Source organism: Camellia sinensis, chromosome 2 (assembly GCF_055761805.1).
Source record: "Camellia sinensis isolate YWXY chromosome 2, ASM5576180v1, whole genome shotgun sequence".
In the NCBI taxonomy this organism is placed as follows: Eukaryota; Viridiplantae; Streptophyta; class Magnoliopsida; order Ericales; family Theaceae; genus Camellia; species Camellia sinensis.
The window spans coordinates 36,267,137-36,284,539 of NC_138962.1; the positions used below are offsets into that span (position 1 = coordinate 36,267,137).

The 17,403-nt window shown below is 33.6% G+C and overlaps 3 protein-coding genes across 6 annotated transcripts; 1 reads left to right on the forward strand and 2 right to left on the reverse strand.

The window, feature by feature from the left end:
• LOC114322707 (uncharacterized) lies at positions 1 to 5,865 on the reverse strand. Its single transcript, XM_028270078.2, has 14 exons — positions 5,513 to 5,865; positions 3,981 to 4,068; positions 3,801 to 3,881; positions 3,625 to 3,707; positions 3,422 to 3,528; positions 3,212 to 3,322; positions 2,959 to 3,068; positions 1,597 to 1,846; positions 1,420 to 1,497; positions 1,275 to 1,325; positions 1,097 to 1,183; positions 780 to 839; positions 501 to 578; positions 1 to 189 (listed from the first exon to the last, which is right to left on the reverse strand). Exons 1-14 carry the CDS (start codon positions 5,721 to 5,723, stop codon positions 160 to 162), a joined length of 1,425 nt encoding a protein of 474 aa, XP_028125879.2. The 5' UTR covers positions 5,724 to 5,865; the 3' UTR covers positions 1 to 159.
• A 1,484-nt stretch (positions 5,866 to 7,349) lies between these two features.
• Positions 7,350 to 11,443, reverse strand: LOC114322699 (uncharacterized). 4 transcript variants are annotated; one of them, XM_028270069.2, is made up of 4 exons: positions 11,295 to 11,443; positions 10,532 to 10,802; positions 8,352 to 8,412; positions 7,350 to 8,082 (listed from the first exon to the last, which is right to left on the reverse strand). In XM_028270069.2, the coding sequence occupies exons 1-4, from the start codon at positions 11,360 to 11,362 to the stop codon at positions 7,517 to 7,519; spliced, it is 966 nt and encodes a 321-aa protein (XP_028125870.2). In that variant the 5' UTR covers positions 11,363 to 11,443; the 3' UTR covers positions 7,350 to 7,516. The 4 variants fall into 4 exon arrangements, with proteins under 4 accessions (XP_028125870.2, XP_028125867.2, XP_082770215.1 ...); XM_028270066.2 differs by having other exon boundaries at positions 8,352 to 8,415; XM_082914089.1 differs by lacking the exon at positions 11,295 to 11,443 and having other exon boundaries at positions 10,532 to 11,195.
• Positions 11,444 to 15,262: 3,819 nt separating this feature from the next.
• Positions 15,263 to 17,182, forward strand: LOC114322708 (uncharacterized). Its single transcript, XM_028270080.2, has 2 exons — positions 15,263 to 15,985; positions 16,808 to 17,182. Exons 1-2 carry the CDS (start codon positions 15,545 to 15,547, stop codon positions 16,976 to 16,978), a joined length of 612 nt encoding a protein of 203 aa, XP_028125881.2. The 5' UTR covers positions 15,263 to 15,544; the 3' UTR covers positions 16,979 to 17,182.
• Positions 17,183 to 17,403: the final 221 nt, after the last annotated feature.

Genomic DNA, 17,403 nt, shown 5'->3' on the forward strand with positions numbered 1-17,403 from the left:
AAAATAATTCAATTGAGCAAGCAATGATAACCAAAAACATTTAAACTATCATTTTTTTACAAGGAGAGATATATATAATCATACGACTACTGAAAAACTCATATAGGCATACACTTATAGCTACTTCGAAAGTATGTTCATGTCATTTAAAACACGTCCCTAATCTCTGAAGTCATCAATCTTCCTCTCCTACACATGAAAACATCACATAATGCAGTGTGAGTAAATGAGTGGTTTAACCAACATGACTATTCATTTTCTTCTTATTTTTTCATCCCAACCAAACAAAGGCAAGAAATTAGCCTCCCATTTTTTTTAAGAAGTAAAATTATTATTTTAGTTTTAATTTCTCTCATTTCCCTTTCCTTTTACTTTCGCTTAAAAAATCAAGGGTAGAATAGAAGCAAAGCATTTGGTTTTGAGAAACTAAAACTGCTTTAATTGGTCAGTGGCTTAGCATTACTAATTGGAAAATATTGTTTAAAACACAAAATAAATACCTGTGCCAGCATGCGCTGTTTTTTCATGAATTGAGTCCTTGCCTTGCTTACTAGAGAATTAGGTGACTTCTCAAACCTCTGTTAAGAGAGTGAACAGGGAATAAGTTATTTTTCGATCTCAGATGAAGCAAGTTACTGAAAATTCTTGAGAATAGCTTTTAGTATACAACACTTTTAAACATTTAATTTCTATTTTCCTAATTCCTCCCAAATCCAGGAGATCCTTTTAAAGTTTAAGATAAATAAATACATTTTTGAGGCTTAAAATGTAAAAGGTACCTGTTGTACCTGCTTGCAAGTGCTCTTTTTTATGTGAGGTGAGAAGTATTTAACTTTAACCTACATAACCATATGTGTGTTATACATCGTTGAATCTAAAAAAGAAAGACAATCAAAATGGAAAAAAGTACAAAAAGAAATTTAACAAAGTGTATCAAAATGATATTAAAGCAATAAAGTATCAAGATTGAATATTTTAAAACCAAAGAATTTGGACCGAAAGTGTAACCCCTTTTTGGACTGTAAGTTTAACCCCCTTTTTTCCTTCAGCGACACAAAGTTATGGACAATTTGACTTGAAGAGCTTTGTAACTAACCTCTTCAATTTCAGCTACATACAATTCAGAACCAGATGGATTATTTTTTGGTGTGACATCAAAGACTTGGTGGAGGAGCTCATTTTCCTGCATGAATTATAGATTTTAAATGAGAACTACACACAACAACTAATCTCCAAGAAAATGAAAGCAAGATGATTGAAAAGGAAAAACCAACCTGCATGTGTACTTCAAATCCATCACCCAAAAATTGCTTTATAAACTTCATCTGTTGTAAATTTGGGAAGTTAGTAAGAGATACCAACACTCAAAACCCCAATATGCAGCGGACAATTATAAACATATAAAAAATTACTAGATACCTTTGTCAATTGCGACAATGTTGAAAATGTTGGACAATTTTTACCAATATTTGTAGAAGTTTCCAAACTATTTTCATCCTAAAAAAAAAAAAAAATTTTAATATACCAGAGCAAAACACAAAGCAAGAGAAGTATACCTTCATATATGAATCCAAGTAACACCTCAAAAAGCCTTACCTCAATAAGCCTTACAATCTCCCAATTCTGATTGCATGCCTCTTTGATTTGCTTTACAATGTCAGTCTTCCATTGTTTTTGATCCATATTTGTATCCACTTTGTTAATTGCACTATGCACAAAAGCCTTATAAGCTTCAATTGAAAATTTCTCAACACAATTCTTTTCAAATATAATGGCTAGTGCGTCAACACATGCTGCACGCACAGATTCTTCCCTTTTTAGTAGATTCAGAAGGTAGGACATCGCCCTGTATTAATTACAATACCATGCATATATTACTTCCCGCTAACAGAAAGCATATAATAAAACGACGAGGGTGCAAACAGTAATAAATTCAATTTGAGAAATTTTCGGCAATGGGCTTGATTTTGATGTCAATCCAAAAGAGGATGCATCATGATAAGGTTTGGGAAGATAAACAAATGGTGATCTTACCAAGCATATCAAATCAAACCAATGCATGCTAACAACAAATGGTGAACATGGACATATCAAATCAAACTAGTGCATGTTAACAACAATGCATATATATTTTTATATTTTAGAATTCTTGTAATCAAGAATCATTTGCCATCTTTGTTGAAGTATTGAATTTGATGTAGACACTCTGTTTAGTTTTATAACTTTCATTTAAGTGCTTCGGCAAACATTGGATGATTAAAAAAAATACAAAAGTGAAATTGGATATATCAATGATAGTTGTAGGCAAAAAAAAAACCCCCCTCCAAGCAAGGTTCACCTGGCTCACTGTCTTGCTTGGAAGTCAAAACTTCTTTTTCTTTTTACGTTAGTCAATGCATTTGCTTTTACTCATGGAAAAACACAAGAAATCAAGAAAAGCGGCATAAAATAAACTACTCAATATGTTTGGTTTCAATTTTCTAAAAATTAAGTTTTTTGTTTTTTATGTTCTTTTTTAGTGAATATTTTTAAAATTTCAAGTAATTTTTTTACTTTTTTAGATATATCTTACTTAGATGCATCTAAAAAATAAAATATTTGTGAAAAAATATTTTAAAAAATTAATAAATACACAAAACTATGAAAAATGTACTGAATTTTATTTTTATTTTTATTTTTTGTATTTTTGGTATTTAGTGAATTTTTTAAAGATTTTTTTCACAAAAAATATATTTTTTAAGTATATTTATGTTAGGAGTATCTAAAAATTAAAAAAAATTACTTAAAATATTAAAAAAATTTAGTGAAAACAAAAAAGTGCAGTAAACAAAAAAATAATTTTTTCTGAAAAGTGAATTCTAAAAACTAAAGCCAAGTAGAGTGATTCTTTTTATCCTAAATGAAGTATATATATATTTCATGTAATGAGCATTCACAAATAAAAATGATTTGACTTACCCTTGCCAATATTTATTATCAAGGTTCCATCCATCGATTGCAGTAAGAAGGAATGACCAAGCAAATATTGTTGCAGTTAAAACTGATGCTGATTCCTCATTTAAAATTATCTAGAAGGTAAACAAAGAGCTGTTAGTTATTAAGTTTGAGCCCCATCATCATCATCAGATAACTAACTAGATGAAGTTAAAGGTATTTAAACATTTGTGTTTCGAATCATTGAAACAACATTAAATATGGATGAAATACGTACATTGGAGCCCGAATTTGCAAGAATGAATTGCCATATAATTTTCATCGATTCTTCAATCTCCCAAAAATCTTTTGCACCGACAAAAGTTACCATAGCTAAACAATTCAATTTCTGTGCCAAAAATTTAAAACGGCATTGTCAAGAAATTTTTCACCAAGAAATATGTCCTAAGATTATGTACCAATAAAAATATTAGAATAGCGAATATACTTTTGCAGACTCATCTTCAAAATTAAGGGGTTTGGAACATGTGGAAAGTGATTCTTCAAATAATTCATGTGCATTATCACTCCGGCTAATAATCATCGCTAATAATCCTACACATATCAGAGAATTATATTACAAACTGAAAGATTTTTTTTAAAAATAATAATAAAAAAAAACTTGCTATAAATTAGAAGGGCTAAACAAACCAATAGTTTTAGTTGCCAAACAAATCTCTCTAGTCGATCCTCTCTTTATAAAATGTAGGCACCTAAGCATTATGGTGGCGAATCTGTACGAATAACAATACCAAATATCAAACTATCCACATACTGCAAATTAAAACCCATCTTCAAATTATAATTAAAAAAAAATATCAACATACTTGTTTTGTGCAATCTCATGTCCGGTATAACTGGTAAAAGCTTCAATAATTTTTAATAATGCATCCTCTTTTATTTGTTCTCTGTAATAACAACATTAACCTATAAAAACTCTTTCCAAAAAAATTACGAAAAAGCATAAAAAGGTAATTTTAATTGAAGACGAAAAATAAGTACATTACCTTGAATCAAACAAGCCTCTCTCCACGTACCCTTCTAGAGATTTGGGTTTGTGTTCGCGGGATTTGGGCTCGCAGCGAACTGATGTTGCTACGAATTCATCAAAAACCAATTTGAATCACCGATCAATTTTTCAAACAATATATATAAATTTATAAGGAAAATGTTCGGTAGCCACAAATTTTGTGGCTCAAATGGTTCAAAAATATCAAAACGACTTCGTTTTGATATCTTTAGAATTATTTTATATTTTCGAACCATTTGATACAGAATTTGTTTGTAAATTGCACCATATAGACAACAGTCCCGCTACAGACCTCGAATGAGGTCTGCCGCGAATGGCTCGAATGATGGTAACACGTGAAGAGGATGGTAACACGTGGCGAAAACAGATCCAAAACAGATCCAATGGGTTAAAAGCTACCACATCACGGAGAGTGATAAGTTGAGTGTTGGACGAAAAGACGCTTTTGTTTTCTCACATAACAGAGGCAAACAGACTCAAGCTTTTGCCCCAAAATCTCCATTTGACGACCGCAGGAAAAAAATAGAAGAATGGAGAGACACAGACGCCGGCCGAGATTAACAAACGATGGCGTCCCACAATCACATATTACTCCTCTTCCCTAAATGGCTCTCTTCACTTTTGTATTTCCTAGATCCCATCGACGTCAATCTTCTTGCTGGCGGAGTATATATCTAGCAACAGCGGCGAGCCGAAGCCCCACCATCCTGCAATATACACCCTCCAAAGTTATCTTCTTAGTTTGCCTTCAATACACTTCTCCCTTATCAAAGATTTGTTTGTAAAAGTGAAAATCTGGGTTTGCTCAATACACTCCTCCATTTACTTTTTCTGATTTTCTTTTCTGTTCTGTTCTTTTCTTTTCTTTTTGGCATTTTTTTCTGGTTTACCTCAATTTTCTATTTGTTTAGAAATTTTTTTTTTTTTTTTTTTTTTTGAAAAAAAATGTGAATGAAGTTTGTATGAATGTGAGGAAAATAGAAGGCAATGTGAACTAAGTTAGATTTCCTTTTATAATCGAAGGCAATGCCACACTGAAGCTACTACGACAGGATCATCGTCTTTGTTGGGTATTGGTCGATCACCGTCAATGGATGAGCCTCTAGGGAAAATCCTATCAGGTTGGTATTCTGAGTGAGGAGAGGAGTGAGAACGAAGTAAGGAGAAAAGAAAACATGGCTGCCGTTAGTTCCGTTTAATTTCCTTCCTTGTCTGCGACGTGGATGTGTTTTGTGAATGTCTCGTTCATGGTGGGTGGTGGGAATGTGGACGAGAGGGTGAGTTCGGTGTTGTGGGGTTTCAATGGAGGAGAGAGAGAGAGAGGGAGAGAAAAGAAGACCAAAGAAAGAAGAAAGTCCCGCGTTGGTTGAAGAGAGAGAAAGTTTCGAGGCATTCGAGCCTCGACATTTTGAGGCCCCAAGCATTAGTGCACATCTGAAAATCAAAATTCATATATATATTTGAAGAAGAAGAGATGAAAATTGATTTAAGATTGAATGTGAGTGTTACCTCGTCCCATCTTTCTTGAACCCGCCCTCATGTTTGCTAGTTTTTCTCTTTCCATCTTTCTTGAACACATCATGATGCGATTTGAAGAAACTGGGTTTGGCAGCGGTAGTATGGTGCGATTTGAAGATGGGTTTGGCACTCTGTAGAGAGAGAGAGAGAGAGAGAGAGAGCTTGGAAAAGTACATACATGCATAGAATTCTGCACACACATATATATATATATATATAGTTATGCCATATATATTAGGAAGTGTAATCCTTTCCTTAACTGGAGAGGACTTGCATTTACGTAAAAGATATTGTTAGATTGAGATTTGATTTGAGATCTTGAGACTCGAAATACTCTCTTGCCTACCTAGATTCGGATTGGACTTCCTTTTACGTGCGTGTTTTATTTTTTTGTTTTTTTAAACAAAAACTGTTGCAACAAAATAAATTTTTTATTTTTAATTTTGTGAACTTGAACTCTATTGTTTTTATTTTTAATTTAAATTAGTAATCTATTTTCGTTAAGTAAAATTAATTTTAAAAAATATTATAATTATTAAAATTCAATGTGAGTGTATATAAAATATTTAAAATATTTTTTTCATGGAGTATAATGATGATTATTTTTCAATCGATTTTACTTAATGAAAATAAATAAATAATTTAGATTAAAAATACATTAAAAGAATAATTTAATTGACAAAATTATTATTTTTTTTTATTGTAAGAGTCAAAACTAATTTTTTGTAATTTTTTTTTATGCCAATGGGCAAATTAGGTTAATTTTAGACTTGGGTTTTTTGGGGATTCGGAAATCCTGCTGTGACTTAAGGTACTTCGGTGGGAGATTTTTCTGAGTTTTTTTCGATAATCTGAACCGTTGATATTGTAAGGTTTGTTGAGTATATCATTCATATAAAAAATCAAGTTAATTAGAAGTCCATAACCCCATGATCAAATTCAAATTGTGTTTACAAAAATTATTAAGTTAATGTTAATTGTTTATTTTTTTAAAGACAAATGTGTTCTTGTTATAAAACTATAGATTTTCAGTCAATTTGATTTTTTTCATAGATGATCTATTCAACGAACTCTATAATATGAACGGTTTGAATTATCGAAAAAGACTCGAAAAAGCTTCCACCGAGGCACCAGAGATCACTGTTTAAGTAGCATCTCTTGGGAAGTGACTTTCAGTTGACATTTAACAAAAACGTGTAAAAAAAATAGACAGAGTAACAGAATTAGATATTTTGACTTTTTGATTATTTAACCTAACAAATCAATAACCCAAACATGCGAAGTTTTAAGTTTGTGTTTATGAAGAGACATTAATATCCATTTTAATTTAACTAGTAATAGTAATCTTTCCCAAAACAAAAAAAAAAAAGGTTATCCTCTTCTAAAGTATTTATAAAATATAACTAATCTTGAAAGTTTAACTTAATTACATTAGTTTTTTTATTAAAAAAATTAATTAATATTGCGCCTAACCACTTTTTAATAAAAATAATATTAATTTTTAATCATATAGATGTAAAAATAATATTTTCATGACATATGTATTAACTTTGGTCCATAAAAACCATAATAAAAAATATCTCAATGTAATTATATTAAAATTATAAAATTTGTTATATTTCATCTCACTGTAATTATATTAAAATTATAAAATTTGTTATGTTTTTTCTAACTTTCAGGAGAAATCAATAGGATGTACCCTAAATTTTAGCCCAAACTCAAAATTGTGGTTGACTATACATATATTTATGCAAATTAATTAGCAAATATCATTTTATTTATGCTAGTCCCAAAATGCAGAGAAAATTTAACATCGTGCACAAGAAAATTAGACAAATTTTAAGCTCCATTTAAGTTAAAACAACAAAAACATGAGTATTATTGTTTAAATTAAAAATGATTAGAAAAACAGACTAAAATCACAAATTAAACACAAGCAACAATGCAATTGAATGACAAACAAACTGAAACTCATCCACAAGCAACTGCATATATCTAAGAAGCCAAGAGTGCTTCAACCTTGGCGATCGGATCATCTTCGTTCTTCGGGGTCGGACTCCGATTAGCCTCCTCAAACATGTCATGTTTCCATTTCTCGATTCGTGCACCGCTCGGTCCTCTTCCCCTATAAGTACTGCCACCACTATACTGATCTCTTGATGGAAAACTACCCCTCTGTGCTTCTCCCCTGTTTCCCTCCCTGTTTTCTAAAAATGACATTTTGGGTTTGTCTGAATAGCGGCAGTTGTGGCTTCCTTTCTCTTCCCTTCTTTCGCTTCCTAATGAAGGTTGATCAGGACGGCTTGGCCTCACAGGCTCGGCTCCTGCTTTGTCAGCATTTTCAAAGTCCGCTGGAATCTTTTTTTCTCTAAATGAGGGTCTTTTCCTTGCAGGAGGTTGTCGATCTGCCTCTATTTCATAGAATCTATTATGGTGCCAAACCCGATTGTCAACCCCCTTAGCTTGGGATATTTCAACTCTTTGCTTTGTATCGCAAATTGATGTTTTCTCCGTTGCCCTTTCAATATGCTGATCCTTTGAGTCCTTCCACCATCCACGCTCTTCACACAAAGGAAAAACAAGCACGTCATTGAAATAAGAAGCAGTTCTAGCCATACAGTTGAGTGTCTCTCTCTCTCTCTCTCTCTCATGCACAGTAACACGCATACAAATACACTGAATTATATGAGTTTGATGTGGAACACAATAACATATTAATATTAGAGTAGGAGAAAAGAAGTAACACCACAAGCAGTTTCAGCACAAATATAGATAACATGAGTTTCAAGGGAAAACAAAGAATTCTAACCATCAGATGTTAGGTACTCACCGGTAGCAGGTCCACAACCAGTGGTTCGACCAGCTTGTGCGGCATTACCACGCTCACCTTGCTGCTATAAGACATGCACATGCAACCCTGAGATTGTTATATACATCGACGCACTGGACACTGAAAAATATCCCGCAACAGCAGGCCAGAAAAAAAAAGGTTTGTATACACTTAGTAAGAACCGAAAAGAAACTCAACAGAACCACTAGTTGGTTAGGTTAACAAAATTATCTTTGTTTGGGATGTTGCAAAGGCCATTCTAAGTTAACCTGAAATGAAGCTCAAGAAAATTTTCAGGACAGCAAATAATTAAGGATTACTGCAATAGCTATTTATTATGTGTCCTTCTGGTTTGTCCAATATTATTTCATAGGCTTGAAAAGAAAAATACAAGCAAAATATATGACTTCCAAATTATTTGCTACTGTTAATCGAGAAAATACTGCATAAGCAACTAACATGCATATAATGATATAACTAGTATGCTTCAGTTAATGGCAAAAATAAATTCATAAAACTATATATCCAAAAAGCATTGCATAAATCAAATAACTAAGGACAATCATGAAGGCAGATGTACATCCAAAAGTTCTCATAGGTATGGCTACATAAAGCAGTGAACCCCACTGTGGCTGTATGCAAGTGCATTTTGTCTATCACCAACAGATCAGTCAAATGCTCTCCGTGTTCGTAAGGAATAAAATAGCAAAAAGAATGACCAAACTAATGGAAGAACAAGAAAAACAGTCGAAATAAAAGAAATAGATATTAGAGTATGAAATTCCACTTTCTATACAATATGAACAGATCCACATCATAAATTCAGGACGAGTAGTCAAAGAATGAGGCCTTGGCCTTGTTTGGTTTGCTTTTGAGAAACAAACTTTGGAGAAAAATTTTCAAAATTTTGTTTGGCCACTCTCTCTCTTCTACACATCAATTAATCACTTTTTCTCTCCTCTCTCTTTCTCAATCACTTATTTTCTCACATACATCTACTCAATTACAACAAAACATCAAATCATCCTAAACTCCTATACTCCAAAATTATTTCCAAAATATACAACCAAACAACCAAAAAAAATTCTAAACTCTCTCCCTAAAATCTTTTTTGAAAATTTATCTCTCAAAACCAAACCAAACACACCCTGAGTCTTTGGAAATAGAAAAAATAGATTCACTATCTGTGCTATGCAGTTCACAATGAGAGTAAATTGTCAACAAAAGAATTCTAAAATACTAATTATTGTTATTATTACATAGGCATGACCCCCTTTTTGGATGCACTTATAAACTATGGGATCTCATATTCAAATCATGAGAGGAACTGCCATAAGGTCAAGATGTATCTTAGAAAAACTTTCACCAGAGAATAACTGAATGAAATCGCGCTAAAGCTGTGTTTGGATCATAGATTTGTGTAAGGATTTAGAAAGGGAAAAAGGAAAGAGCAAGAGAAATGGAGAAAATATTTATCTTATATTTCATTCATGTTTCTCTTGCCTTTTCCCTACCCAAATCCGTAATCGAAAACACAACCTAAAATTCTAAGAATTCCACCTCACCACCTCGATCCCTACAAGTTAAACCTAGCCACGCATGAAAACATCCTTCTTCTGTGTTACCCATATGGCCAACCATGATCTGTATCCTTGCAATTGACTCTTATGCCGTGTTTGGTTGGAGGATTTGGGGAGGAATTTGGAAAGAAAAAAGGAAAAGGTGTGTGAAACTAGGTAAAATATAGGTATGTTTTATTCACATTTCACCTACCCTTTCCATTTCTCTTTCCAAATCCCTCCTCAAATCTCCCAATCAAACACAACATTAAGAGGTGGTATACAAACTATCCACACCAAGCCACCGGTGATTTGCCATCATATTATTGGTGCTAAGTATTCTTAATCTCAGGTAACATCACAGTCTAGGGTGATTATCAATTATTTTCTAAATAGAAAACTATAATGATCACTGAGCCATAAAATTTATAGCAACTGCTAATTTACGAGGGTGTAACATTACTTGAAGACAAAGAAAAGATCCCATAAAAACCGTGTGGTTAAAAATTTGGTACGAAACCTGAGATCAGTTCAAAAGTATAATGTAAAAGCTGAAACAATCAACTAGAAAATAACATATGAGAACAATCTTCAGGGTTGTTAGATATAAATTCACAGCACCTGGAAATATGATTGAGACCGTGGCACTTGAGTAGGATTAGAAGAATTTTTGGTTCCGTCACGTTGTCCATTGGTTTGCTTTCCAAATGCTTTGCTCCCAGCCCCAATTTCTACCTTAGAACTGGGTGCTGGTGGGGCCTCAAGGGGCAAAGTGTCTTGCAGCCGTTGATGGTGCTTCGGATCCCTATCTGAATAGCCACTACGATCCAAATTAAGGTTGCTAGAGGGCCTCTCAGTGGCTGGTTTTCCACCCCTTGTTGATTTTTTGGTACTAGGAATCCAAAGGCAAATATGAACCATGTTATTATCGGATCCCATCTCAAATTGTATATTATATACTGAACTTATAGCCATCATTATCTTGATAAAAAGAATAAGGCCATAGATATAGAATTATAGCTAAAAAAATTAAGTGCTTTGAAGTTGACCACCAGAGCATGAAAGCTTTAACTAGTTATGAATGAGAGTAAGAATGTAAAACCTGATTTGCAGACAGTTACATAAGGTACATACTTATGCACAAATATATGCATATACATATATATAGCCCTAACTTGTGTATGGTTTCCAAAACAAATGAGAAGACCCCTCAAAGGTCCTTCAACAAGTGTGAGAACTCCTTGTTTCTCCATTAAAACATTCCAAATCAATAAGCTATATTGTGAGCCCTTGATTATTAGTTCATCAAATTAGCATATGTAATAATTGTATTTTTTGCAATGTAAAACAGGACAGAGAGAGCAATTGAAAGAAGAGAGAGGACCTGGGTTCTCGATCGAACTTGGAACGGTGGCGTCTTAAGTCGGATTCTCGTCTCTCCCATCGAGACATGTTTAGTCTGGAAGGCTGATGAGAGTTTAGAGACTACTAGGGCTTGCTTCTTTCCATCACCTCTCTTTCGGATACTTCCACCGTCCCAAAATAATGGTCTTTTGAGTTTAATTTTTTTGATAGTATAATTATTACATTTGAAAAAAGTTGATTTTTTAAAATTATTTTTTTGATAATATATTTTTTAAAAATATTAATGTCATCATTGTACTTTTTATATTGTTCATTAATTTAAAAGAAGGACAAAATAGAAAATTTATATTATTTTTATACTTAATTTTTAAAGAAGGACAAATGTTTTAAGACAATAAAAAATAAAATAAGGGACTAATATTTTGAGACGGGAAGTATTATTTATCATCGATTTAATCTGATGATACGGGTCTTCACAGATTCAACCAAACGCTAACCAGTGTTGTTGAATATTTGGGACAAAAATCACATACATTGCACCCCACAGAATGAGTTGCACCCTCATCTTTTTGGTAACATTATTCAAATTCTATCTGCCACGCGTCAATTCGAGAGAAGTAATTTTATGATAAACAAACATCTTCCCCCTTCTCCCTCCTTCCCCCTCTCGGAAAATTATGGGTAAATTAGACTGAAATCCTTTAAGATTTGATGTGATTACATCTTATTTCTCGATATTTTGAAAATTATATTTTCACTTACGTGATTAATAATTTTGTTTCACAAACTTTCCTTACCTTGAAGTGAACATTAGACTTGTCAAGAGAATCTGGGAACTTCTATTTACACACACACAACACACTTTCTACACATCTCCCCTCAACACACTTTCTACACATCTCCCCTCTCTACACTTCCCACACACCTCCTTCATTAAGTGTGTGTGGAGAGGGGATTTAGTGTGTGTAAATAGAAGCTCCCAGAGAATCTTGATGACATGAACAAAAATAAGGGAAAGTGACTGAATTGTCCACTGGAACCTAAAAAAATCTTTTGTAGCCTTATATCCTATTTAAAAACTACCAATATATCATAAACAAAAGAGTGCTGCTATTAACACCTACCAAAATTCTTTGGACCCCCCATTTCTTTAGACCCCAATCCTAAACCCTAAATTTTAATAATATTTTTTTGGACATCCTACTTATTATCAAATCTACTCATATTCATAATATTTTCACAATGAAATGCACACCCACCTAATTTTTCATCCCTCTCCTTCCCTGACTCACTCAATCTTTAGAGTTTGGAGCTTTGGTCCAGTACAGTTCCTCCGACCTCCCCATTGCGTAAGGATATCAATTCACTCTCATACCCTTCTTCACTACTGTCCCATCTGGCAACACGTCGTTCTTTAAAGCTTGCTTTCCGTCAATAGGGATGGGTGGGTAGAGTCTCATGGTCTCGCTCAGCGACGCGTGTGTGTAAACCATGTCTTTCACTTCTTCGTAGATCGGAGTTTCGGATTCCTCATTAATTTCTTTGAGAATCTCAGTTTTTACATCTGGGTTTTTGGAGACAAGCTAGAAGAACCAAATTAAAGCTTTCATCTAAATACCCTGAATTCAAGAATCTCGATAGGAGATCAGCAGATTCGAGTGATGATTTTGAGTTTGTTCACCACTGTGTAGCCGAAAAAATATATTTTGTTCAGAACTGTTTTGTCGAACAATAATGATCCTGTCAGCACTGTATGTCCGAACAAAATTTGTTCATCACTGTGTAACTTGAATCCATTCCAATTCACAACTTAAAATAACATGAATTAAATCCATTCAAAATACATAACTTAAATCCATTCTAATTCACTCTTTTCCATTCTAAGTTAGTTTAACAAAGAAAATTACATAACTGACTATCTGCATTAATGTTCGGAACTTATGTATTGAACGAAAGGATTATGTTCAGTACTGTATTACCGAACATAATTCTAACAGTCAGCAAACCAGTACCGAACAGCTCGAACGAAACAAGAACGACCGAAAACAACCGAGAATGTTAATACAAGACAGATAAACTTATTAATGGAACGCCGGTCTCACTAGAATTGTTGTCCTCGTTCTCCATTGCTCTACACAGTAAAATAAGTGATGAAGTATACGTTATACTTGAAGCAAAACTTTCAAGTTCAATAGCGTTGATGATGGTGATGAAGATGACACATTCAGGATTTAAGATAATTATGAAAAATAATAGATTTAGGGTTTATATTAGTTGGTTATGAAAAGTAATAGGTTTAGGGTTTACAAACATGGAATACGTATAGTTGGAGTTGGAGGTAGGGTTGGAGGTAGGGGTGGGGATGGGGGTGAGGGTGGGGGTGGGTGTCCAATATTATAGAGTATTAGTTCTTATTGATAGGTGAGTGTTCCATTTAATAATGTCTTTTAATGTAATTTTACTTTAGGGTATAATTGTAATAAAAAAAATTATAAAATGGAGATCTAAAGAATTTTGGCAGGTGCTAATAGCAGCACTCTAAAGAAAATGGTCCAATCACAACAGCTATCATTTTCTCTGAAACCCGAGCAACAAAATATCTACATTATTTTTATTAATTTCTGCATATAAAGAAGCCTCTCACCTTTCCTTCTTGAAGTAAACGCGCTATGTCATTTTCATTCGGTGAGAAGAGGTATTGTTCCTCATACAAGGCAATAATAGCATTACAAAAGAGCTTCAAGCTATCATTAACAGTGGTCTCACCAATCTTTATATACTCATCACATTGATCTAATGAAAATCCATAGGTGAGTATACGAATTACGGCAGTAATTTTTTTGTATAGGAGAGCACTCTAACCATCCAACATAATCATTTTTTCGTACAAAGTATTTATCATACCCTTTTACATCATTCAAAATGTGAAGAAACAACTCTTGACGCATTCGGAATCGTCTACGAAAATACTTAGGTGGATATGTACAATTCTCAGCAAAATAATCTCTCCATATTTGTCGATCGCTTCTCTCATGATCACGCCTTATATATTGCCTCTCAATTGTTTTTGAGATTAGTGTTAGCATTTGTGGCGGAAGAAGCAAATTCTTTATCTTTCGAACACATTTATTGTAATGCTGTGAAACCGTCTCTTGATCCCCATTGGATGAGCTATCATCGTCGATTGAAGAACTGAAATGTGTAGAAGAACTAAACTCCATGGTAGGAATAAATTGAGACGATGAGCCCATTGATGTTTTTATGGGAAAAAAATTAGATGAAAAAAAATGCACTTGATTTGAATATATATCACTTGTTTATTTTAGTTGGTGACAATACAATATATATTTGCTTGTTGTAAATTATAGCCATTGCCGAAGTGAAATATAGCCGTTGGTAATGCAAAATTGGTAATGTGAAATATAGCCGTTGGCATTGGAGAAAGATGGAAAGAGAGTTGGCAGAAGGGTGGCATATCTGTTTATATATATATATATATATATTCTTAACACACATCTCAACATATCCATTGCACCATCACTCACTCACTAAAATTAACTAACTTTTAATACACATTAACACACATTTTTGATCCCCACTTTTATCACCTTTTGTCATATAACACAGTTTAGCACACTTTTTTAACTATCCCATTGTAGATGCTCTTATATCTTATTTAAAACTACCAATATATCCTAAAGAAAATGGTCCAATCACAACAGCTATAATTTTCTCTGAAACACTAGCAACAAAATATCTACATTATTTTATTAATTTTTGCATATAAAGATTTAGGGGCAAAAATGTCTTTTGATACCAACATTAATTCCGTTTAAATAATTACACTGGTAGAGAGATCCGTGTAATTTTTTAAACGTTATATATATTAAACCAAAATCTCAAGAGGTATATGTATAATTTACTCAAAAATTATAAATGGTCTAAGGCGTCACAGAGTGATATCACTTGTCAATCACAATTCACCATATCTCTTTATATTTTTTAATTACCTAACCCAAATTATGAGCCACCTCTTCTAACATTCACAACACCATTAACACACCAAGTGATGGTACCCAAACCAACCAATAACTTTTTCCGTCTCCCCTTCTCTGCCACACACATACACAGCAAATTAAGCTAAGCAGCCATAGCTCTTAGCTACTACAAGAACGGATTATTTACCAACGAACTCATATGATTGTTCCTTAAAACTCATCTCCATTTCTGGGTCTCACAAACACTTTGTGAGATAGAAAATCAGAAAAAATGGGATTAACACAAATCCTTCAAAATTCCCAAATCACTCTTCCAAATCCCCATTTGAATTCCCTCTCCAAAATCACCACTACCAACAATAAGATCGATTCCAACAGCATACCCACCATGTCTGAAGTCATGGAAGCTTCAAAGGCCCAAAAAATTCACCTTCAGCTTCAAACCCTAGGACCCTTTTTCAGAATCACGGCCAAGAGCTTGGAAACCCAGAACGAGCTTGGGAGAGCCGAGGGCCTCATAAGGGTCTGGTTTGGAGGCAGAGTTCTTCACCTGGACTCCATTAGGTTGCGCAGAGAGACTTTGGGGATGGAAAGGTCGATCTTTGGCATTGGTTTGTTTATTGGAGCTGTGGCTATCAGATATGGGTATGAGTGTGGTTGTGGGTCAGCTGAGTTGCTTGCCATCAATGACTCTGAGCTTTACCATTCCAAGGTTCGTTCTCCAGTTCTTTGTTAAGATGCTTGACTCAAGTCGAGTAATAAATTGTTTAAGTTTAATTTGAAAATTTTAACGAATTTTGAGTCAATATTAAATGAGTTTTAATCGAGTTGAACTGAACTAAGTTGATTTTTTTTAGTATCCAATAAAAAAATAAATTGTTTGAATTTAACTTGGTTGGTTGGTTTTAGTAGTTTGGTTGGTTTTATCCCCTTCTATTGTGTTTAAGGTGGATTTGCTGCCTCAGAATTGTGTCTCATCACTTCATGTTCTCAAGACTCTTTACTGGTTAGTACTAGTAAATCCACATGTTCATGCTTTAATCACAACAAATTTTTACAATGAGAGTATCTATGAAAATTTTTTTTTTTTTTTTTTTTTTTTTACAACGAGAGCCTTGGGAACATGGAGCAATGCCCAAACATTATCCCCTATGAGATACTTGTTAGATAATTGATTGTTCTAAAAGCTTCATTCTTGATGATCTACGTGTTACATCATTGATTATTCAAAAAAATTAAATGGTTAATGAACAGACAAAACATAATCCACAATTAACAGAGATAGACTTGAACTGAGAATCTCCCAGTTCTTGAGCTGTAGTATTGACATGTAAGATCGTCAAATTTTCTTGAAAGCTTAAGCGGTTTAAAAATAGACTTAAACAATATATATGAAGAAAACAGGGCACGAAGTCATCTGTTCTAATTTTCTCTGTTCCATTCAAACACTTTTCTCACTTAATGACATTCGGTCTCTTAATTTAAAAAAATTAATTAATGGCACAGAATAATTTTTGATTTTTGATGTGTTCAGCTTGTTAGGTTCTACAAGAGAATTGGATTTAAGGTTGTGCACGAAGTGACTGGTTCTTCGATTGGAGACCTTGCTCACATGTTGGTTTGGGGCGGCATTGGGACTCGAATGGATGCCAACATCACAGAGCTTCTCCTAAAGTGGTGCACCAGATTCAAGTCTCCAAATTGATTTCGACGCTGTTTTTGCTTTGCTCTGCTGTTTGTACGTTTTGAACACTGAACTTTATGTTTGGTTGTGGAAATTTTGCAAAAATGTCTTAGATATGATTAATGGAGACTTTCTTTTTACGATAAATTATGTATTTTGAAAATAAGGTGTATGGTGTGGATTTAAACTTAAATTGAAGTGATATGAGTCACATCCATAATAACATTTTTGGAGTGCTTGTTTTGTTTTTTTTAAGATTCGAATTATAATTTATATTTAGCCTACCCGCTCTTGCCGCTTAGATTCCAAACCCGCAATAGCCCGTGGATAGTTCAAATAAAAACCACTGATAAAGTTTTTCCACTCTCTCTCATCTCTAGTGAGGTTTAGATCCTAACCTTTCACACGAGAGTATTGAAAAGTGGGTGATGCATAAGTTACGAGGA